Consider the following 24811-nt stretch of genomic DNA (forward strand, 5'->3'; position numbering starts at 1 on the left):
GGGGGGGGGGGGAGAGAAGAAAGGAGAGATAACAACAGGAGACCTTATGTTTACTACACATGGAGTCAGAAGTGGGATTCTATACTGAGGAAAGAGGGGAGGGTTGAGTAGCTCACAACAGCAGCATATTGTGAGTATTAAGGACCATGAGTATTTCCTGCTGATCATAGAGACTGAATGGGGAGAGGTGTGCTTCTTACACCATCGTGAGGGTTGCTGAACCATGACATTCACCTGACGAAATTGTTAGTGAAGAAAAACAGAGTCTACTTGCGTAAAACTAAAACACAACTGAGCACAAAAAAATCAAAATAAATTGGCCTACACCACTTTCCACAAGAGACTTTCTGTGTTGCGATACCATCGGTCCGCAACCCACCTGGAAACAATTTACCTTCCTTGATTTTCTCTTTTTTACAACACCTTCTCTGAACTTTGAGTAAAGAGGGAGAAGAGATTTCCAAAGAAGAAAAAAAGTGGCTTCATGCATTTTAACAAAGTGAAGCTGATGTGCTTTAAAAATGGAGCATTAAAAACAGTGTTGACATGCTCTTCCAAAAGATAAATGACTGTCCTTGGACAGACAACGCACATGCCCAATGAAAACTAAATCTGAGATTGCTGCTCCACCATAGTTATGGCACTGCGCGGTCTTCCTTCCAAGACTCCCACACCAGAGTTCAAATAGTATTTGTGTTCTTCCAAATACTTTGAACACATAATTGAGCCTCCCTGGGATTGCCAGATGGGTGGGGTTAGCACTTATGGGATGATTTTGTTGTTTCTGTTGCGCCAGGCGAGCTCAGCTTAAGTATTTGAAGAAAACAAACACTTGCTGAACCCAGGTGTTCTCTCACACCCCCGCCCCTCTAATAAAGCGTGTATTGAAATGCCTTTCCTGTCCTCCATGCCTGCAGCACATCAGCCCAGACAGTCAGAAGCCAGACATGACTGACTCACTGCTGGGAGACAGTCAGTCAAGTCACTGTAACTACTTTGAGGAGACGAAGAGATGTGGAGGAATTCCATCAGCTATCAAAGGATGATGGTGATGTCTCAAGGGAAAAATAAAGTCTTCACCATACATTCTAACAATGCACCTACTATTGTAACTAACCATAACCATTCACATCAATTGGACTGGACCCAATTCTAGGACCACATAGAAACTTTGGGTACATCTCAATACATAAATGTAGTCTCCTCACTTAGTATCCTTCCTCCTCCTTTCATCCTATACGAAGATAAAAGAGAGTTGAATAGAATATAAATCATTCTGAACACAAATCCTATTGAGTGAGACAGACTGACAAAACAAGGCTACACTTTTGAAAAAGTACCAGCGAGAGCCAGATAGAGATGGTGTCCTTTGACTACTCTGTACTGTGATTAGTTGACTCACTGTGTCAAGCATGTCTGGTGCATGTGTGTGTGTCGTTGATCGGTGTCTCACCGTGTCCAGCATGTCCCTGGTGTGTGCGGCAGACACACAGAACCTGGCCCTGGACTCTATGATGGGTGTGGCAGGGAAGCCAACCACCACCGTCCCAATGTTCCTCTTCAGCATCTCCCTGCCAAACGCCCTGAGAGCGAACCAATCAGAGATCAGGATTATGGACCACGTGACCAATGTGTTAACAATCTGCTTATTCTATGGCTGGCTGACTGAGCAATGTCACGTTGATCGTGTGAGAGAAAAGTGAATACAACATAAACAATCTGATCATGTTCACTGTGGTTATTTACTCAACAACTGGTGTTAGTTGACCAAGATGTGTGACTTGGCTGACTGATCAAACCTACTCCATCTTAGCTGAGGTTTGTGTTTTTGTAAACATCACGAACTAGCGGTTACCAGACCTACCCTATTTTGGCGGGCATGTAGAGCATCATGGGTACGACAGGAGAGTCATTGTTTCCGTAGATGATGAATCCCATCTCTCGGAGTTTCCTTCGGAAGTATGTGGTATTTTCTGACAACTGCTTTAGACGCTCCGCCCCTGAAACCATTAACAACCAATTAAACCATTAGCTGATTCATCTATTAACCTGTTAAACCATTAGCTAATTCATCTATTAACCTGTTAAACCATTAGTGATTACAACCATTAACCTGTTAAACCATTAGCTAATTCATCTATTAACCTGTTAAACCATTAGCTAATTCATCTATTAACCTGTTAAACCATTAGCTAATTCATCTATTAACTTGTTAAACCATTAGCTAATTCATTTATTAACCTGTTAAACCATTAGCTGATTAATCTATTAACCTGTTAAACCATTAGTGATTACAACCATTAACCTGTTAAACCATTAGTGATTACAACCATTAACTAGTAAGAACATGAACAGGTAAACCACAACCATTGAAAGAACTGTGGCATTTACACACTACTTCAGCCCAACACCTTAGGCCTAACTTCCTTGTTTACATTTACACACTACTTCAGCCCACCACCTTAGGCCTAACTTCCTTGTTGACTGAAAGGAAGGGATACATCTAGGTGCTCAAACTCAGAAAAACAGCATCTGCCATTTCATTTTGAAACACAGAGCTGAAAACGTAAAGCATTCCAGGCTTAAGTCTGAAATGAAATTAACTTCACTCAGACAGTCGTTTCCCCTGGGCCCTGGCTTTGGAATTCAAAGCCATTCTGAGAGAATGATAAACGTATAGGCTGAAGAAAAAAAAAGAGAGTGGTGCTTTCAGGAGAAGGAATTGCGTTCCACTTGTTTGAAATTCCTTTCATATCGAAGGGCTCCCTGGTAGGAATGTCCTGTCTGTCTCCAGTCTCATCCACATATTTGATTTGAGCTTCAAACCAGAGAAAGTCATTCTGGTTGGTTCCCTGAACCACACTCGATATGATGAGCAACCTTGCCTGAGACACTCAAGACTTATTAAGTCTCCAAGCGTCGAACCCCAGTCAGTCATTCTGGCACATGACACACCGGCCAAAACGTTAGCAGCCTCGATGCCACTACTAGTTATGCAGCTATTGGCAGTGACTACACTTCAAAGGCTTGAATCTCAAACCCACATGGAGCTGGGAACCATCGAACTGTCAATGTTACTCTTTCCTGAGAAAACTGTCAAGTGATTCAGACAAGGCCGTGAGATCAGCCATTTCCATCCATCTGCTTGTCAGAGAATGGTATGGAGCATTGTGATGGTTTGAACATATCTGCTAGATCAGGCTCATATTCATTGAGGACCAAACAGAAGTAAGTGGACTGAAACTGTGAGGCCCTACTTGGACTTGATCCAATAAGAAATGGTTCATTTTCCGTTGTAAAACGTTTCCCATTGCATGCCCTAATGAATACAACCTTGCTGTTCTGTGGCCCACCTGGGAGGGACCTATCCACTGATACCGGGCGAGATATATGTTTTCATCCCCCAATGGGTAATGTTGGGCTATAGAGTAATCTGATCCTAGATCTGTGGTTAAACGCAACTTCTACCTTGGTGGGAGACGGGAGGAACCTCCCTGTTAGAGTAACAACCCTGGAGTGACCCGGACCCCCGCTGGGCTGTGTGTGCGTTTGTTTGAATCTGTTTTACCACAGCTCGTTCCCTGAAGCCCTGAAGGTCAGGGGAGACACCTAGAACTCTAACCCCCCCAGCGGCAGGCCGCTTTGTACCCAGCTAGAAGGTGCAAAGACAAACACTCCAACACACAGACATCTGAAACCTATAAAAGCTCTATGTGGGGAAAGTCCATGCTACCACTTCACAGGCTTCAATCACCCAGAGCCCTCTGAGGGATGCAGGGGACTGTCCGGAGGTTTTAACCCAGCCTGGTGCTACTGAGAGGGGGGTGTGCTCTGCTGTGCGTGTAGGAGTGACTGTCAACACAGTTGATCTCCTTAACTCCACTCCTTTTAACATGCATTGCCTTTAGTTTTTGAGTGATAGTTGGTGGTCGTAGCCCTTTACACTCGTACCTGTATGTGGGTTGAAAATGGCAGATTTGGACACTGATAAGCGCCTCAGTTGGAATGCAGTGGCTTCACAGTAACATGCTATACATGACGTCAGACCTCAGGCTCCACGTTTCACAGCGCTTGAGCACCGCGCGTGACAAGAAGTAGCCCAAATCTCTCCCGCTAATTGGTCAACTTTTGCTAATGTTTTGTTGTCTGAGTCAGGGAAATTCTGTACATTGAGGACTCGATGTACAGTATTTTGAAAGATGACATGTTGAGGATTATAATAAATACTGCTTTGACATCATAAAAGCAAGCCAAAGACCCATGAGTCCAAATGTGCACTTCACCTTTCCATATCACAAAACACATGTCATATACCGTGTCAACGTTTATGATCACCATGTTTACATGTCCTGTTACAAGACAACATGGCGTTATACACTGGGTTGTGTTGACAGTTGTCCTGAACAGAATGAATCTGTGAAACAGGCATCTGAATGCACGCACGACTCCATTCTACACGCACCAACATTAAACTGAACAAAATTATAAAACGCAACATGTAAAGTGTCATTTCATGAGCTGAAATAAAAGATCCCAGAAATGTTTCATACGCACAAAAAAGCTCATTTCAAATTGAGCACAAATTTGTTTACATCCCTGATCATTACACAGGTGCACCTTGTGCTGGCGACAAAAGGCCTCTAAAATGTGGAATTTTGTCGCACAATACAATACCACAGATGTCTCAAGTTGAGGGAGCGTGCACCTGGCACGCGGACTGCAGGAATGTCCATCAGAGCTGTTGCCAGAGAATTGATTGTTAATTTCTCTACTGTAAGCCTCAACCGCAGACCACGTGTAACCATGCCAGCCGAGGACCTCCCCAGTGGGTAGGCCTGGCTTCCAAGTGGGTGGGCCTATGGTCCTCCAAGGCCCACCCATGGCTGCGCCCTTGTCCAGTCATGTAAAATCTATAGATTAGGTCCTAATGAATTTATTTCAATTGACTGATTTCCTTATATGAACTGTAACTCAGTCAAATCTTTGAAATAGTTGCATGTTGCATTTATATTCTTGTTCAGTATACAATTTGGTACTCTGAATTGCCTAGTGAAAGCCTAACACTAAGATTGTATTTGAAAATGTAGCTTGTCATGTTGGCAATAGAACAAACTTTCAAATTATGCCCACCCTGACCCAGACTGCGATTTATAATGGACAGTTTTTGGATTGCGTAAACAACGGTAATTGTGTTAAGGCGGGGATGCAGGGCTGTGTTCCAAACAAAACAACTACAAGTGTGCTTGATCTACTTCCTTAACGACAGAGCTAGGAGAGCTAAAAAATAAGTTTAAAAAGTACCTTATAGTTGAACTTCTTTGAGTCATAAAAGTGTATTGGAATGACTTAGGAACTGCGCACACTTTGGAGAGGTGGGTGGCCACTTGGAGACACTAGTTAGACCTCTCACTCAAACCCTTTTTTACCTTGTGTGACACCTACCCCAAAATTCTCCAAGAATATTCTTATCATTTTACTGAACTCATCTTCAGTATTTTCAGATTTCGTTATCAAATGAGGCAAAAAGTACAGTAAATGTCAAATGTGCATCAAATCAATAGTGTAATGTTTGGATTCAGTCTTGTGACAGGTGAACTGGTGGGTCCTCACCTTTAGTCTAATCATTTTCCAAAGAGTTCCCTTTTAATTGCTACCATGTAATCTTATTAAAATCTGTTCCTATACACATACACACCCCAGGGATAAAAAAAAAATTCCTAGAATGTTTGGGAATGATGCATAGTCAGGCATTTGTGAAAATTCTATAGCTATATGGAGTGGGAAAGCGGCGTTGCGTTTGGACAATTAATAGACACTGCAGTAAATTAAACCAAATTAAAAAATCTGTCTTGTCCAGGACCAGCACGTCATAACCAATCAGAGCTACAGTAGGCCTATATGCAAATAATCCGTTTGCCTGACATTTTACAGGCAGCAGCAAGAGCACGACTTTAAATCATTAGAAAGCAATCGCCAAAATACACCTGAAAATATGAAAATACCAATACAGTCCTCTATACATTAGGGAACTTCACAATCCTATGGATCAAACAACAATGAACAGGTCGGCGCTCTCTCCCTCAGTTGCCTATGCACATAAACAACAAGATGATCAACAACTAATGCCTGCCTGAGTGAGATGAGCTAAAAATCTGCTGTTATTGAACAGGGAAAAGGATTATTTTACTTTTAGTCACCAATAAGGCTGTGTGTGTGTGTCGGGGGAGTCCAAACAGGAATAGTGCCATGGCAACTATATGTGCCATAGTAGAATGATTATTATCCAAACTCTCCTTTGTTTACCTTTCTCTGTTCGCCACTTAGAAATGTATTATACAGCCTTCATCACTTGGCTGTAGGTGAGTAATTGCCACTCCTTGAGTCAAAGTACAGATCAGACCAGTTCAAAGCTGGTGAGGAAAATCTATACAAACCCTACATGACATTAAGCTCCCACCTCTGAGCTGTCATCTGTTGGAGAGGGCAATGACTTCGCGTGACAAGATTAACCAAGCAGCAGGGTTTAGGTCAACTCAACAGTGGGCAAAACAGCTCCTAAGCTTTCCAGGTCTTTACTACCATCTTGTGGCTACTGATGGTAATGACACTGTGGTGTCAGTTACTGCCTAATGCTAGCGAAATACTTTTTGTACTGTATAGCAGTCATCAACCCTTTGGCTTAGATTCAACACATCAAACATTTGATGATTGAATCATGTTTTTCAGTGCCAGGCAAGAACACGCGCCTATAATAAAAATAAAAGTTGTCACACCCGTGGTATACCATGGTCGTCAGCCAATCAGCATTCAATGCTCGAACTACCCAGTTTATAATACCCTGTAGCTCTCCAGGACCAGAGATGAAAATAACTACCTAAACAGACACTAAACTAGTTTTCAATCAACAACACAGTGTGGTACCAGCTGAAGTGGAGACTTGCTGTGTAAACTCACCCAGAGTGGTGTTGTCCTCTCCCATGATGATCTTCATAGAGGTGATGATCTGTTGTGACACGGGAGGGGACATGGCCGTGGCATAGATTGAACTGTGGGAGTGGGACCGCAGGTAGTCTATCAACTCCTATGGGGGAGAGATACAATAAAACACCATTGTCAATATAAATGGGTTTCATAGTTACAATAATACTACATAAAGGTTGAACTTCAGATCGTGAAAGTCTCCTATTGATGTGAAAGCATGATATATGTGACAATCTGAGTTAGGATCTCAAGACAGGATTTAGCCCTTAGATAATTTCCCACATCATGGGGCAATGATAAAACCAGTTTGTCTTGTTGATGACTAAACCTCCACACCTAAACTGTCCTAGTAAACTGTATCAGAAACCATCCCCGGAAATCTTATCATTATAAATATGATGTCCCATGTCAGTGCCTATTATCTACACACACACACACCCCTAGCTTTGTTATAATGGAATGTTTTAAAACATTTACTGCCCTGAACATAGCTTTGGGGACCTTGGTACCCTGCCAAGAACATTTCTCCTAACCCGTGACCCTTTGGAGAGAGTCACAGGCTGCCTTACTTCCTAGTCTCGTATTCACTCCGTTACCAGAATTGGCAGGTGTGAAGACAGCAGGAAATCAAGGTTGCTTTAGAGCAGACAACAAACTCACCCTCTTCCCTCCGATGTATCCTCCAGCAGCACCAAAGCTCTTCGTGAATGTTCCCATCATGATGTCAACGTCTTTGGGGTCCAGACCAAAGTAGTCCACCACCCCTCCACCTCGTGGTCCGAGAGCTCCGATGCTATGGGCCTCATCCAGGTACAGATAGGCCTTATAATGCTTCTTCAGGGCTATCACCTCAGGCAGACGTACTATAGAGCCCTCCATACTGGGGAGGAGAGGAGAATGGTGAGAGGTGGAGGGAGGAGAGAGAGAGAGACACATACACGTTCAAGACTGACACATGCACACTAAAACGATGGGTCAGTTAACTGTACTTTTCACCTTATGTTACTTCACCTAGAAATACATATGATTAGTTCACCCTAGGTATAATCTCTGCCCACTGAGTGTACACTACATTGTTTAGTTTATTAGGTATACCCATCTAGTACTGGGTCAGACCCCCCTTTGACTCCAGAACAGCCTGAATTATGTTCCTAACGTGTGGCAGGATGTTTATTCCCCACACCGTTACACCACCGCTACGAGGCTGTACCGGTTGACCTCAGGCAGGATGGGGCCATTGACTCATGCTGCTTACGCCAAATCCTGACTGCCATCAGCATGACGCAAGAGGAACGGGGATTTGTCGGACCAGGCAATGTTTTTCCACTCCTCAATTGTCCAGTGTTGGTGATTGCGTGCCCACTGGAGCCCCGCTTCTTGTTTTTAGCTGATAGGAGTGAAACCTGGTGTGGTCATCTGCTGCAATAGTCCATCCGTGACAAGGATGGACGAGTTGTGCGTTCGGAGATGTTGTTCTGTACACCACTGTTGTACTGCCCCGTTATTTGTCTGTTTGTGGCCCGTCTGTTAGCTTGCACGATTCTTGCCATTCTGATTCGACCGCTCATCAACAAGCTGTTTTCAGGCACAGGACTGCCACTGACAGGATGCGTTTTGGTTTGTCGCACCATTCTCGGTAAACCCTAGACACTGTCGTGCGTGAAAAGCCCAGGAGGCCGTTTCTGAGATACTGGAACCGACGCGCCTGGCACAGACTATCATACCACGGTTAAAGTCACTTGTTCCAACGAACAGTAACTGAATGCCTCCATGCCTGTTTGCCTGCTTTATATACCAAGCCTCAGCCACAATGACTCCTTCTGTAGGAACGGCGTGGTGTACCAAATAAATTAGCCACCGAGTGCATCTTATTTGCAGCTCCTTGATCTTTGTTTGCAGTGGGAAGACAATGACTGTTTATCTTAAGTTCCCTAAGGGTGTGTCAGACCATTTTAACTACACATTAGTGAATTATATTGATTAGGGAGAGGCAGCTTTACTAACAACCATATTGATCATTATGGATTGGTTGACTTTTTAACGGTAAGCACCTTATGAAGAACTCAAGCCAGACACTTTTTATGTCCACTTCTATGCGAAGTCTGAATGCACCGCAGTATGCTTCACTCTACATCAATCCATTCAGGGTGCTAGAAACAGCGTATCCGCATAAAATCCGTTTGATTCATTTCATCTGGATTTAAAAATTATTATTATTTTTTTTTAAAATAACATGCCTCCACAGAATCCATCTTGCCCTACATATGAGAGTTCAAAGGGTTAGAATCTATCAGTCTTTCTAAAAAAAAAAAAAAAAAAAAAAAGGTAGACTACCTGTATATTCCCTCGACCAGAATGAGCATCTTCTTCCAGGGCCTGTGTGTTCTGGGCTGGCCGTGAACAATGGCATCTCTCAACAGCTTCTCTAGACTCACCATATCTGGGAGCGGAGACCGACAGAACGGTGTTAGAGAAGACTAGGACATAGACAGGGTGTGAATAATGCAGCTGGGAAATACCTGAATGTTTTTTTTGACGTTCAACAACGCTTCATTGTATCCGTGATAAGACAACCAGCTGACAAACACAGACTGACACCCAGTCTCAGAGGAGTCGAAAACAAAAACCTTGGCATGAACAAGGAGCAGACTATTGGTAATGCTTCTATTACGTGACACACCGAACTGATTACAAAGGGAGGAACAGTAGATTATGTAACGGTAAACGTGTGTGTCGCCGACGGGCACACCCACTACTGGTGCCAGGTAAAAACACACCAAAAACACAGAGCCTTTGTGGAATTCTTATTGTCTAGTTTCCCCCCAGTGTGTAGTGGCCTTAGTTGAGTGGAACTAGTTTTAAGTGTACTCACTGTTGTGTTTGAAGACGCGGATGGTGGCGCCAGAGAGCCGCGCCCCCAGCGCCAGAGAGGCGTGGTTCAACTCATCACTCAGAATCAAACAGCCCTGGAAATAACAAATCAATTTACAGAAGGTATTTTCATACAACATATTCAAACTTGCCCCTTACAGAGCGATGGAGGACATTCAATGGCGTAGACTCCTTATAGGAGCCCTTGTCTTAAATCAAGTAACTCATACAATATATTACATCAAACAGCCCTAGAATGACTTAATATCAATCAAATGTATTTACACAGCAATACAATATACTGAAGAACTAAAGTGGTATACAGGACAGCTTCCCTGAAGGGGAGGGCTTTACAGACAGTCTCACAGTCAGTGACACCTCGGCCATCACATGACACCACACACCGTTGCATAGTTACCGCAGGACAGGTTACACAATTTAATCATCTAGTGAATGAATGATTGAATAATGAGCTCATTCTGCTCAATGACACAATTTACAAGAAGAAGCGAGGAAAGGAGAAAGAACGAGAGAGAGAGACCGACTGGGTTTAAGAATTCTGGACCTTTACCACCTCTCTAACCAGTGGTTCCGATGTCCGTCAGGACAGGAAATGTGTGTTCTTACTCTCACAAGGACAACCACGTGTGTGTAAGAGAGGGTACAACACATGCTATTTACACGCTCAAATGCCCACGTGGGCTTGTTCACATTGGTCAAACAAAACCATCACATTGGTCAAACCATACCATCACGGCCACCTAACCATCCCCAGCTTCCCTTCCAATTGGCTCATTCATCCCCCCCCCCCCCTCCTCTCCCCTGTAACTATTCCCCAAGTCAATGCTATAAAATGTGTTCTCAGTCAACTTATCCGGTAAAATAAAAAAAAATACCAATACATTCGTGAATGCCAATCACGGTGCAGTCTCAACCCTGAAATTCTGGGTAATTGAGACGGTTCCGCTTTATTGTGAGGCAATTGTTACAGCGAGCAGCACTTTGGATCGACTGCTTAGATTGCGTCGAGCCAAAGGGTCTGAATGAACAGCTCTCCCTCATCTTTTTTTGTAAAGACGTTTTCTTTGTTTATTTCTCCGTCTTTTGTTACTCACGTGGAATGCATGTGTAGGAATCTTGAATCAATCATACTATTGTTTGAATAACTTGTGTAGTTGCTGTTACTACTGACATGTTTGATTGACATGACGAGTGGGACATTCCCCTGCGAGGTGATGCAGGTGCCTCCCAATATCCTTTTCCCACTCAAAACTCTGATGAAGGTGATTCATGGCAAAACGTAAGCCTATTGTTTGTTTGTCCCGTTCATAAATCTATCAGCTTTACACAGAAACAGTGTTCATTTTTTCTTTAGTCTCCTGAAAAGTCAACAGTTAAAGTACCCTGGGGTAATTTCATTTTACTTTCTGTCAACACACACACACACACACGCACACAGAGCGAGAGAGTGAATGTGTCTGACACAGAGCGCTTCCTACTTTTCACATTGTAGTCATTTTGCAGACACTCTTATCCAGAGACTTACAATTAGTGTATTCATCTTAAGATAGCTAGGTGGGACAACCACTTATCACAGGCATATAAAGTACATTTTTCCTCAATAACGTAGCTATCAGTAGTCAGAGCAAGGAGGTAGGGTTCAGCGATGTCAACCTTTGTCCTATGATGATTATGTACCATAAAAATCGGTGATATACGATGCTATCGCCCCCATTGGCCATTTAAATACAACAACTCAAACATAACCTAAAAGCTCTGCTAAAAAGACAGTTAGGCTGTAGCGCAAAATCAAATTTAACTGGACAAATCATGGCGAAAGATGTTGTTGAAAGCCTGGGAAGAGGCTAAGTGCAAGCAATAGCAAATGTTTTCGAATATTCCTTTCTGGTGGAATTGCAGTACAGGTGTGTGTGTGCGTGGCACGCACATGATGGAGCAGTGACTGTCTGATGAGGAACAGTCTTACCGTAGCGAGTTAACTTATACATCATGGCCTTTAAATTGTTTGTGCCATCTCTCATAAAGCTGTGATTGAGAAGCCTAGGCTATAGCCCTTCATTCTTGAAAGCCACAACAACTCTAGGGCAACGCCTTCGTAGCCTAGAAAATTTGGGAAATGAGCTACTGTTCATAACTTTAAGTTGTCTTAAGGCTTTTATGATAGGCCTAGTAGGAGATACAGTTGAAGCCGGAAGTTTACGTACACCTTAGCCAAATACATTTAAAAACTCTGTTTTTCACAATTCCTAACATTTAAAATTCCCTGTCTTAATCCTATAGAACATTTGTGTGCATAACTGAAAAAGCGTGTGCGAGCAAGGAGGCCTACAAACCTGACTCAGTTACACCAGCTCTGTCAGGAGGAATGGGCCAACATTCACCCAACATATTGTGGGAAGCTTGTGGAAGGCTACCCGAAACGTTTGACCCAAGTTAAACAATTTATAGGCAATGCTACCAATTACTAATTGAGTGTATGTACATTTCTGACCCACTGGGAATGTGATGAAATAAATAATTATCTCTACTATTATTCTGACTAGAGGTCGACAATCGGAAATCTGTATTTTTGGGCTCCGATTTAAAAAAAACAATTATTGAAAAATATACCTTTATTTAACTAGGCAAGTCAGTTAAGAACACATTCTTATTTTCAATGACGGCCTAGGAACGGTGGGTTAACTGCCTCGTTCAGGGGAAGAACGACAGATTTTCACCTTGTCAGCTCGGGGGACCAATCTTGCAACCTTACAGTTAACTAGTCCAACGCAATAACGACCTGCCTCTCTCTCACTGCACTCCACAAGGAGACTGCCTGCTACGCGAATGCAGTAAGCCAATGTAAGTTGCTAGCTAGAATTAAACTTATCTTATAAAAAACAATCAATCATAATCACTAGTTAACTACACATGGTTGATGATATTATTAGATATTATCTAGCGTATCCTGCGTTGCATATAATCTGACTGAGCATACAAGCATACAAGTATCTAAGTATCTGACTAAGCGGTGGTAGGCAGAAGCAGGCGCGTAAACATTCATTCAAACAGCACTTTTGTGCGTTTTGCCAGCAGCTCTTCGCTGTGCGTCAAGCATTGCGCTGTTTATGACTTCAAGCCTATCAATTCCCGAGATGAGGCTCGTGTAACCGAAGTGAAATGGCTAGCTAGTTAGCGTGAGCTAATAGCGTTTCAAACGTCACTCGCTCTGAGCCTTCTAGTATTTGTTCCCCTTGCTCTGCATGGGTAACGCTGCTTCGAGGGTGGCTGTTGTCGTTGTGTTGCTGGTTCGAGCCCAGGGAGGAGCGAGGAGAGGGACGGAAGCTATACTGTTACACTGGCAATACTAAAGTGCCTATAAGAACATCCAATAGTCAAAGGTTAATTAAATACAAATGGTATAGAGGGAAATAGTCCTATAATTCCTATAATAACTACAACCTAAAACTAGAATTTTGAAGACTCATGTTAAAAAAGGAACCACCAGCTTTCATATGTTCTCATGTTCTGAGCAAGGAACTGAAACGTTAGCTTTCTTACATGGCACATATTGCAATTTTTACTTTCTTCTCCAACACTTTGTTTTTGCATCATTTAAACCAAATTGAACATGTTTCATTATTTACTTGAGGCTAAATTGATTGTATTGATGTATTATATTAAGTTAAAATAAGTGTTCATTCAGTATTGTTGTAATTGTCATTATTACAAATAAATAAAATAAATAAAAAACGGCCGATTAATCGGCATCGGCATTGAAAAATCATATTCAGTCGACCTCTAATTCTGACATTTCACATTCCTAAAATAAAGTGGTGATCCTAACTGGCCTAAAACAGGGAATTACTAGGATTAAATGTCAGGAATTGTGAAAAACTGAGATTAAATATATTTGGCTAAGGTGTGTGTAAACTTCGACTTCAACTGTATCTTGTGTACTGCCCTGCTGTGCAATCCAAGACTCAGTTTTTTACTGAGCAGCGCCAGTCAAGTTCAAATAGGCTAAACTATTGTCTGTCACATCACAAAGTCATCACCATCGACAATGGCTGTCAATCATCGTTGATCGACGATGCTATCATAAAGTCTCCCGACACTACTTCATATGCTACTACCCTCAGGGCCATTGGTGTCGTCAGGCATTATGACAATTGACTACCCCGTATCTCAATGTTTTGAGAACACATGGAGGAAACTAGATTGTTTTGGAATGGCGTTAACCCTTTAAGACCAACGTACAACTGGTGAATGAAAACATAACATGTTTTCACCACCAAAAGGAAATACGCTGTGTGCCCAACAGCGATCATTTCAGGGAAGGTTACTTTAATACATTGACTTACAGAAAGTGAGAGGAAAGAGGGAGAGAGAAAGTGAGAAAGGCACACACACACACACACACACACACACACACGGATAAAAGTGATACACAAGCTAAGTTTACATCCAATTGGCGACAGATTTTCATGCACATATCCTACAATCCGCATAAAGAAATATGCACGTTTCAACCCTACTGATAGATTTGTCACAAAAACTGTGGCGTTAATTAGCAACTGTGTCTACTCCGGCCTTGGTAACGTCACTGGAGCCAACAGCTTGTAGTTACAGTGCGGATAGGCTGTGGGCGGATAGGCTGTGGGCGCAGTCTACATGATGAGATTATTATGGAACAGCATTGAGCATCATGTCACCAGAATAAAACCCTCAATATTTATTGGAAAGGAGCATCAAGCTCATCACCTTGCACTTTCACCACCCCGTGAAGTTCATCAAAATGTATTTAATCTGTAGCCTAATAAACTGCATGCTTTCCTGAATCGTAGTAAGCGTACTACACACCAGATCGCGTGACTCAAAGTTTACTTCGATATGATGGCCATTAAATAAATATTTGAGCATAAAGGCGCTTACATCGCTATTTCTCGCATAATTAATGTTACCGACATAAAAAGAGTGTACCAAAACTTCCATCACAGCTTTCGTGTTTTTAAAAGTTTTTTTATATGGTTGTACTTTACTTGCATTAAAACTGTGGATGGAAATGTGGCGAGGCATTCCTGCAGAATTCCTACCTTCCCAGCGAGAGCAGGAATGTTCATGGAGTTGGTAGCGAAGCCCATCCCAAACGCCATGGATGACTCCACCCCCAGGAACCTAGCAACCAGCTGCTCCAACTCCTCATGGATGTCCAGGTTACCTGGAGACAGCAGAACATGCCAATACAATAAGGCCTTACTGTAAAAAGGTCAACTCAGCTAAATGACATTGCCACCAGCAGCACCGCAGATATTGAGATAAGTGAGATGCAAGACTTCTCTCTCACACAGTATCTACACACGTGCACAGGTTCACAGTGTGGTAGCCAGGGCACCAGGAGAAGTTGAGCCTCCCACGTTGAAATTGACCCACTATGATGTTTACTTACTGCATCTACATCCTATCGCTGAGTCTATGAACAAGTGTTCATGTCAATGTAAAGTGTATGACGTCAATAAAGATGCACGAACATAACTATCCATATCAGTAACAGTGATGCTCTATGGGTGTTTTCACACTTGGACCCTTTCAGACAATTTTTGTGCAGTGTGTACACTTCAAAATGAACTCGGATCACTGAAAAGAGCCCTTGAACCAAACGGAGACCATCTCGGATGTGGTCGGATTTCAGTTTGCGGTCCGATTCCCTTTTTAGGGCAATGTGAACACAAAGCTCTTCAGAGTCGCTTGTCATTATTCCCACACCACACACTAGACTAACGCAACACCGTTTCCCCTGCCAAAAGAGAGAAGATGAGGTGCAAGTTCAAGGGGGGAAAAAAAAAGTGTGCGTTTTTTGGATATTGATTAGCGGTTGTCAAGGATGCACAGAAATTCCAAAATACGTGTGCTTTTCAGTTCAGATGATTTGTCTCCTCCCCTTCATCTACACTGATTGAAGTGGATTTTAAAAATGACATCAATAAGGGATCATAGCTTTCCCCTGGTCAGACGCTCATGGAAAGAGCAAGTGTTCCTAATGTTTTGTACACTCAGTGTATGTCCAACATGTCATTCATTATATTCCGTGCTCTGTCATTGTGTGGTACATAATAACAGAGGACGTGCCTTTTGTTTCCTTGTTTCTTTAAAAATGACAAAACCACAAAGAATACGGGAGAAACAAGACCAACAACAAATTGAGCGGAGCAGCTTGTCTGTACTAGTGCATGCTTCATATCTGTGCTTCGTTTTAGATAGCATATGCCATTTAGCACACGCGTGAATAGACTGTGTTCGGGCGGTATCGGGAATCGAACCCACCATACAGCCATTGCAAGGACCATGCTATACCGGAGCTACAGAGGTCCACAGATATGAGTGTATCAAAGCAAATGTCCCCCCCCCCCACAAGAAGGTTATTATAACCAGGTCTTACCCATCTCAGAGCGGGTGCTGCCCACTCCCACACCGTACTTGTGTGTTGACCCTGTGGCATTGTCAGCACAACTCCCAGTGTTCTCGGCAAAGCCCAGGTAGTTATAAGAACCCATGTTGATCACGTCTTTCACCACCTTGCCTGTGTGTCTGGCAGACAAAGACACAACTTTGAGCAACTCTGACAAGACATGGAAGTATTAAACAAACCAGCTAAATTAAATACCCTACTGGCTAAACGTGTTTGAATAGGTTTTGTTTTTGAACGGCATCTTGACATGATGGGTTCCCTAACACTTACATTTGGTTGTGGAAAATAAGCTAATAAAATCAAATAGGGCCTAGCTAAGAGTGAAAGAGGTCAACATGTGATGAATACAGTTGGTGGTTTCTATCCAGCACATTTGTCCCGACAGTCTCCCCTCACAAAAAGCGGAAAAATATATATTTTGATATTTCTTTCCATTAGTCTTTTGATACGGTCCTAAAATGTTTGGCATTTCAGCAGTCAAGTTAAAATAGTCTCACCAGTGAAACTTACCAAAAAATAGATTTTTTGAGTGGATTTGTCCTTTAAGTAGGGCAACGACCTGAAGGGTGATAGAGGGGGCATGATAGCGCCATGCCTTCCATGACGTAGGTAGGTAAGGACACACACATTATGGTATTCTATCCTCGTGGGGACCTAAAATGTATTTCCATTCAAAATCCTATTTTCCCTAACTCTAAACTTTAACCAGTAACCCAACCCATGACCACTATTCTTCCTCTCACCCTGACCATAATTGTAATCCTAATTGTAATCCTAAATCTAAGCTTAAAATAGCCTTTATCCTCATGGGGATGTGGGAAATGTCCCCACAAGGGAGAATTTTCCTTGTTTTTCTTTTGGGGGATTTTAGGTACCCACAAGGATAGAAGAACCAACCCATCCATCCACACACATCTTGTCTCCCGAGCTACTCCCATGATTTTCTAGGGCTGGGCCCTAGGCTACAGCGCCAAACAAATGGTCTCGTAGTAGCCCCCCACACACTATAAGTAAGCCCTGTTAGGGTTGTTAGGGTGCGCGACTCACTCGAACGTCCAGTTGTAGTCTTTGGAGGTTCTCTCCACCAGGTCCATCTTGGCTCCAGGGACACTGCAGATAGGCCTGTTCCAGTTGTCACGGATACGCATGTATAGATTCCTGGTGTAGAAGTTCTCAAAGTCCTGGTACAGCGGAACAAAGTCCTACAACACAGACAGAGAGAGAGAGATCACTGTCATACGTTAGAATGATTAGCTAGGTCTGGATCAATCCAAGCAACACAGGTGTGTCTTTCTTTCAAGCTTTCAGAGAGCTCGTTTGACATAGCTTGCACTGAGCATTGCTGTTTACAAATAACAGGTTTGGGAAACGCTTACTCTGTTCTGGACATAACGGTTGCACTGAGCATAAAGGTTGTGAAAAAGATCTTGTGGAATCTGCCTTGAGTTAGCTTTTTCACACATTCCTGTGTTACATGGCAACATTTCCTTTCGTAGGATAGCCGGAAGAAAAGCCATTATCCATCGGGTGATTGGTTGAGAATTCTTGGGTGCGTGACATCACTCAGAGCCCTTACCAGAACACAAAACATGGCAGACAATTTCTCTCGGGTTGAGATCTGAAACCAGTAGTAATCACCAACTTCAATGAAGTTCAAATTGAAAGACGTCTAATATTCCTACATCCGAATACGATTGTCGCCAAGGAGACGCACCTTATTCACACAGCACTTGAGTAAATATTAGAATTGTAATAGTTGGGTCTACATCAAAGCAACAAATCCAGTAAAAGTCCGTTTGGGTGGGAGCAGAGTGAGAGTGGTGAGCAGGGAGTCTGTAGAAGTTATCCCTATCCACTGATACAGGGTCAGATCTTAATGATTAGGTTAGGATTGGGAAGGTGGGCCGGTGAGGTGGTTAGTGGCAAATACCTTATTCTTTAGAAAAATACAGACAAACAAAATGTATAGACACTCTGGATACGAGTGTCTGCTAAATGACCAAAACGCAACAGTAAATATAACAAAAGTACTGTCTGCATCTCTTACCTTCTGTTCGTCCCTCTCTCTGGCCACGTGGCAGTTCTCGACACCCCAGTTGTCTGCATCTCTTACCTTCTGTTCGTCCCTCTCTCTGGCCACGTGGCAGTTCTCGACACCCCAGTTGTCTGCATCTCCTACCTTCTGTTCGTCCCTCTCTCTGGCCACGTGGCAGTTCTCGACACCCCAGTTGTCTGCATCTCTTACCTTCTGTTCGTCCCTCTCTCTGGCCACGTGGCAGTTCTCGACACCCCAGTTGTCTGCATCTCCTACCTTCTGTTCGTCCCTCTCTCTGGCCACGTGGCAGTTCTCGACACCCCAGTTGTCTGCATCTCTTACCTTCTGTTCGTCCCTCTCTCTGGCCACGTGGCAGTTCTCGACACCCCAGTTGTCTGCATCTCTTACCTTCTGTTCGTCCCTCTCTCTGGCCACGTGGCAGTTCTCGACACCCCAGTTGTCTGCATCTCTTACCTTCTGTTCGTCCCTCTCTCTGGCCACGTGGCAGTTCTCGACACCCCAGTTGTCTGCATCTCTTACCTTCTGTTCGTCCCTCTCTCTGGCCACGTGGCAGTTCTCGACACCCCAGTTGTCTGCATCTCTTACCTTCTGTTCGTCCCTCTCTCTGGCCACGTGGCAGTTCTCGACACCCCAGTTGTCTGCATCTCTTACCTTCTGTTCGTCCCTCTCTCTGGCCACGTGGCAGTTCTCGACACCCCAGTTGTCTGCATCTCTTACCTTCTGTTCGTCCCTCTCTCTGGCCACGTGGCAGTTCTCGACACCCCAGTTGTCTGCATCTCTTACCTTCTGTTCGTCCCTCTCTCTGGCCACGTGGCAGTTCTCGACACCCCAGTTGTCTGCATCTCTTACCTTCTGTTCGTCCCTCTCTCTGGCCACGTGGCAGTTCTCGACACCCCAGTTGTCTGCATCTCCTACCTTCTGTTCGTCCCTCTCTCTGGCCACGTGGCAGTTCTCGACACCCCAGTTGTCTGCATCTCCTACCTTCTGTTCGTCCCTCTCTCTGGCCACGTGGCAGTTCTCGACACCCCAGTTGTCTGCATCTCTTACCTTCTGTTCGTCCCTCTCTCTGGCCACGTGGCAGTTCTCGACACCCCAGTTGTCTGCATCTCTTACCTTCTGTTCGTCCCTCTCTCTGGCCACGTGGCAGTTCTCGACACCCCAGTTGTCTGCATCTCTTACCTTCTGTTCGTCCCTCTCTCTGGCCACGTGGCAGTTCTCGACACCCCAGTTGTCTGCATCTCTTACCTTCTGTTCGTCCCTCTCTCTGGCCACGTGGCAGTTCTCGACACCCCAGTTGTCTGCATCTCCTACCTTCTGTTCGTCCCTCTCTCTGGCCACGTGGCAGTTCTCGACACCCCAGTTGTCTGCATCTCTTACCTTCTGTTCGTCCCTCTCTCTGGCCACGTGGCAGTTCTCGACACCCCAGTTGTCTGCATCTCTTACCTTCTGTTCGTCCCTCTCTCTGGCCACGTGGCAGTTCTCGACACCCCAGTTGTCTGCATCTCTTACCTTCTGTTCGTCCCTCTCTCTGGCCACGTGGCAGTTCTCGACACCCCAGTTGTCTGCATCTCCTACCTTCTGTTCGTCCCTCTCTCTGGCCACGTGGCAGTTCTCGACACCCCAGTTGTCTGCATCTCTTACCTTCTGTTCGTCCCTCTCTCTGGCCACGTGGCAGTTCTCGACACCCCAGTTGTCTGCATCTCTTACCTTCTGTTCGTCCCTCTCTCTGGCCACGTGGCAGTTCTCGACACCCCAGTTGTCTGCATCTCTTACCTTCTGTTCGTCCCTCTCTCTGGCCACGTGGCAGTTCTCGACACCCCAGTTGTCTGCATCTCCTACCTTCTGTTCGTCCCTCTCTCTGGCCACGTGGCAGTTCTCGACACCCCAGTTGTCTGCATCTCTTACCTTCTGTTCGTCCCTCTCTCTGGCCACGTGGCAGTTCTCGACACCCCAGTTGTCTGCATCTCTTACCTTCTGTTCGTCCCTCTCTCTGGCCACGTGGCAGTTCTCGACACCCCAGTTGTCTGCATCTCTTACCTTCTGTTCGTCCCTCTCTCTGGCCACGTGGCAGTTCTCGACACCCCAGTTGTCTGCATCTCTTACCTTCTGTTCGTCCCTCTCTCTGGCCACGTGGCAGTTCTCGACACCCCAGTTGTCTGCATCTCTTACCTTCTGTTCGTCCCTCTCTCTGGCCACGTGGCAGTTCTCGACACCCCAGTTGTCTGCATCTCTTACCTTCTGTTCGTCCCTCTCTCTGGCCACGTGGCAGTTCTCGACACCCCAGTTGTCTGCATCTCTTACCTTCTGTTCGTCCCTCTCTCTGGCCACGTGGCAGTTCTCGACACCCCAGTTGTCTGCATCTCTTACCTTCTGTTCGTCCCTCTCTCTGGCCACGTGGCAGTTCTCGACACCCCAGTTGTCTGCATCTCTTACCTTCTGTTCGTCCCTCTCTCTGGCCACGTGGCAGTTCTCGACACCCCAGTTGTCTGCATCTCTTACCTTCTGTTCGTCCCTCTCTCTGGCCACGTGGCAGTTCTCGACACCCCAGTTGTCTGCATCTCTTACCTTCTGTTCGTCCCTCTCTCTGGCCACGTGGCAGTTCTCGACACCCCAGTTGTCTGCATCTCTTACCTTCTGTTCGTCCCTCTCTCTGGCCACGTGGCAGTTCTCGACACCCCAGTTGTCTGCATCTCTTACCTTCTGTTCGTCCCTCTCTCTGGCCACGTGGCAGTTCTCGACACCCCAGTTGTCTGCATCTCTTACCTTCTGTTCGTCCCTCTCTCTGGCCACGTGGCACTTCTCGACACCCCAGTTGTCTGCATCTCTTACCTTCTGTTCGTCCCTCTCTCTGGCCACGTGGCAGTTCTCGACACCCCAGTTGTCTGCATCTCTTACCTTCTGTTCGTCCCTCTCTCTGGCCACGTGGCAGTTCTCGACACCCCAGTTGTCTGCATCTCTTACCTTCTGTTCGTCCCTCTCTCTGGCCACGTGGCAGTTCTCGACACCCCAGTTGTCTGCATCTCTTACCTTCTGTTCGTCCCTCTCTCTGGCCACGTGGCAGTTCTCGACACCCCAGTTGTCTGCATCTCTTACCTTCTGTTCGTCCCTCTCTCTGGCCACGTGGCAGTTCTCGACACCCCAGTTGTCTGCATCTCTTACCTTCTGTTCGTCCCTCTCTCTGGCCACGTGGCAGTTCTCGACACCCCAGTTGTCTGCATCTCTTACCTTCTGTTCGTCCCTCTCTCTGGCCACGTGGCACTTCTCGACACCCCAGTTGTCTGCATCTCTTACCTTCTGTTCGTCCCTCTCTCTGGCCACGTGGCAGTTCTCGACACCCCAGTTGTCTGCATCTCTTACCTTCTGTTCGTCCCTCTCTCTGGCCACGTGGCAGTTCTCGACACCCCAGTTGTCTGCATCTCTTACCTTCTGTTCGTCCCTCTCTCTGGCCACGTGGCAGTTCTCGACACCCCAGTTGTCTGCATCTCTTACCTTCTGTTCGTCCCTCTCTCTGGCCACGTGGCACTTCTCGACACCCCAGTTGTCTGCATCTCTTACCTTCTGTTCGTCCCTCTCTCTGGCCACGTGGCAGTTCTCGACACCCCAGTTGTCTGCATCTCTTACCTTCTGTTCGTCCCTCTCTCTGGCCACGTGGCAGTTCTCGACACCCCAGTTGTCTGCATCTCCTACCTTCTGTTCGTCCCTCTCTCTGGCCACGTGGCACTTCTCGACACCCCAGTTGTCTGCATCTCTTACCTTCTGTTCGTCCCTCTCTCTGGCCACGTGGCAGTTCTCGACACCCCAGTTGTCTGCATCTCTTACCTTCTGTTCGTCCCTCTCTCTGGCCACGTGGCAGTTCTCGACACCCCAGTTGTCTGCATCTCTTACCTTCTGTTCGTCCCTCTCTCTGGCCACGTGGCAGTTCTCGACACCCCAGTTGTCTGCATCTCTTACCTTCTGTTCGTCCCTCTCTCTGGCCACGTGGCAGTTCTCGACACCCCAGTTGTCTGCATCTCTTACCTTCTGTTCGTCCCTCTCTCTGGCCACGTGGCACTTCTCGACACCCCAGTTGTCTGCATCTCTTACCTTCTGTTCGTCCCTCTCTCTGGCCACGTGGCAGTTCTCGACACCCCAGTTGTCTGCATCTCTTACCTTCTGTTCGTCCCTCTCTCTGGCCACGTGGCAGTTCTCGACACCCCAGTTGTCTGCATCTCCTACCTTCTGTTCGTCCCTCTCTCTGGCCACGTGGCACTTCTCGACACCCCAGTTGTCTGCATCTCTTACCTTCTGTTCGTCCCTCTCTCTGGCCACGTGGCAGTTCTCGACACCCCAGTTGTCTGCATCTCTTACCTTCTGTTCGTCCCTCTCTCTGGCCACGTGGCAGTTCTCGACACCCCAGTTGTCTGCATCTCTTACCTTCTGTTCGTCCCTCTCTCTGGCCACGTGGCAGTTCTCGACACCCCAGTTGTCTGCATCTCTTACCTTCTGTTCGTCCCTCTCTCTGGCCACGTGGCAGTTCTCGACACCCCAGTTGTCTGCATCTCTTACCTTCTGTTCGTCCCTCTCTCTGGCCACGTGGCAGTTCTCGACACCCCAGTTGTCTGCATCTCTTACCTTCTGTTCGTCCCTCTCTCTGGCCACGTGGCAGTTCTCGACACCCCAGTTGTCTGCATCTCTTACCTTCTGTTCGTCCCTCTCTCTGGCCACGTGGCAGTTCTCGACACCCCAGTTGTCTGCATCTCCTACCTTCTGTTCGTCCCTCTCTCTGGCCACGTGGCAGTTCTCGACACCCCAGTTGTCTGCATCTCTTACCTTCTGTTCGTCCCTCTCTCTGGCCACGTGGCAGTTCTCGACACCCCAGTTGTCTGCATCTCCTACCTTCTGTTCGTCCCTCTCTCTGGCCACGTGGCAGTTCTCGACACCCCAGTTGTCTGCATCTCCTACCTTCTGTTCGTCCCTCTCTCTGGCCACGTGGCAGTTCTCGACACCCCAGTTGTCTGCATCTCCTACCTTCTGTTCGTCCCTCTCTCTGGCCACGTGGCAGTTCTCGACACCCCAGTTGTCTGCATCTCTTACCTTCTGTTCGTCCCTCTCTCTGGCCACGTGGCAGTTCTCGACACCCCAGTTGTCTGCATCTCTTACCTTCTGTTCGTCCCTCTCTCTGGCCACGTGGCAGTTCTCGACACCCCAGTTGCGGAGGAAGTCTCTGAGGTACCCGAAGATGGTGAGGATGCCGTAGCCCACGTAGGTGAGAACCGCCACAAGCAGAGGAGTCTCCTCAAACTGCTCCACAAACGGCCTGTTGTACAGGCTGGTGTTACGCACAACATGGTTGTTCTGGAGAAGAAGAAATACACGGACAACAGAAGACGGTGGTGTTACTACCTCAAAGTGATTTTGTGTTGATCTTTGCATGAAGATTTTGTGTTGATCTTTGCACGAAATTCGGTTAACGCCAAACAAGGTGACACGGAAGCGCCATTGTTTTTGGGGTAGGCCTAGTCGTTGCTTAGCAAAGCGTACCCTAACGGCAGTTGAAGTTACTTCTGTCCCATGGGTGACAGCCAAGGTGAGAAAAATATTAACGAGTGACATTTGAGTGAACTTATTATCTCTTTGATTACATAGGCCAGGGATAGAATCTAGGGTGATTTGAGAGAGTGAACATTTAAAAAAAGGTGTTTAGCTTGGCTTCCAGATCAAGAGAGTCTAACAACTACATTTAAGAGGCTTGCCGAGCCTTTCTATGGACATTAAAACAACTCAGAGGGGAAACATGAGGAAATATAGGCCCAGGTCTTCTTTATTCAGAGATCGTTTGTTAAAAACACAGAGGGACAAAAACAGACCCAAGACCATTTCAAGTTATACAATAAAACATTTTTTGAAACATAAAAACATAAGTGTGGTTGTTCCCCCCCCATAAAAAGCCAGATCACATAGCCCCTAGGCTCAGAGGGTTATCCATAGGTTTCCAATTGAGGCTGAGCTGAACTGTGGTTTTATTGTCCTGAAAACTATACTTTGAAATCAAATGACCTGAAGTCAGTCAGCCTCGTCCCCCATTAAACCCCTGGCTGCTTAGCAACCACACGTGACCCAGTCATGCTCCTCTCTGAAATACCTTTGTGGTGTATGTGTTTGCACGCATACAGGCTGTTCTGAACTGAGCTCAGAACTGGTCAAACCGGCTACCAGGGTCTGTCTCCCGCGGGGAACAAACATGAGGAAATAGCCCTCTAACTTGTCCACTAATCAACATACACCCTGAGGTCTGACTGCTAACAACTAGACCTTTAGGCTAACTGAAATGCACAGAGAGAGAGTTGCTTCATGTTTAAAGTGAAAAATGCCTTTCAGAGAAAGCAGTTAGTGTCCTAGGCCCTACGTCCACTACCACAGACTACTAAAAACAGGCCGATCTTATTTGAGCACCA

At 45.7% G+C, this 24811-nt stretch overlaps 1 protein-coding gene across 1 annotated transcript in view; it reads right to left on the reverse strand.

Moving 5' to 3' along the window:
• LOC139415256 (serine palmitoyltransferase 2-like) overlaps positions 1-24811 on the reverse strand; it is a 29403-nt gene that overhangs the window by 2923 nt on the left and 1669 nt on the right. Inside the window, exons 2-11 of the mRNA XM_071163220.1 lie at positions 23517-23711; positions 17369-17523; positions 16292-16440; positions 14949-15073; positions 9854-9947; positions 9316-9421; positions 7642-7861; positions 6955-7081; positions 1865-2000; positions 1454-1583 (exon numbers count right to left, since the gene is read on the reverse strand). Coding sequence (XP_071019321.1) covers positions 1454-1583; positions 1865-2000; positions 6955-7081; positions 7642-7861; positions 9316-9421; positions 9854-9947; positions 14949-15073; positions 16292-16440; positions 17369-17523; positions 23517-23711 — 1437 coding nt within the window. The remainder of the gene's footprint in view (positions 1-1453; positions 1584-1864; positions 2001-6954; positions 7082-7641; positions 7862-9315; positions 9422-9853; positions 9948-14948; positions 15074-16291; positions 16441-17368; positions 17524-23516; positions 23712-24811) is intronic.

The sequence above is a fragment of the Oncorhynchus clarkii genome, chromosome 8, assembly GCF_045791955.1.
Source record: "Oncorhynchus clarkii lewisi isolate Uvic-CL-2024 chromosome 8, UVic_Ocla_1.0, whole genome shotgun sequence".
Taxonomy (NCBI): Eukaryota; Metazoa; Chordata; class Actinopteri; order Salmoniformes; family Salmonidae; genus Oncorhynchus; species Oncorhynchus clarkii.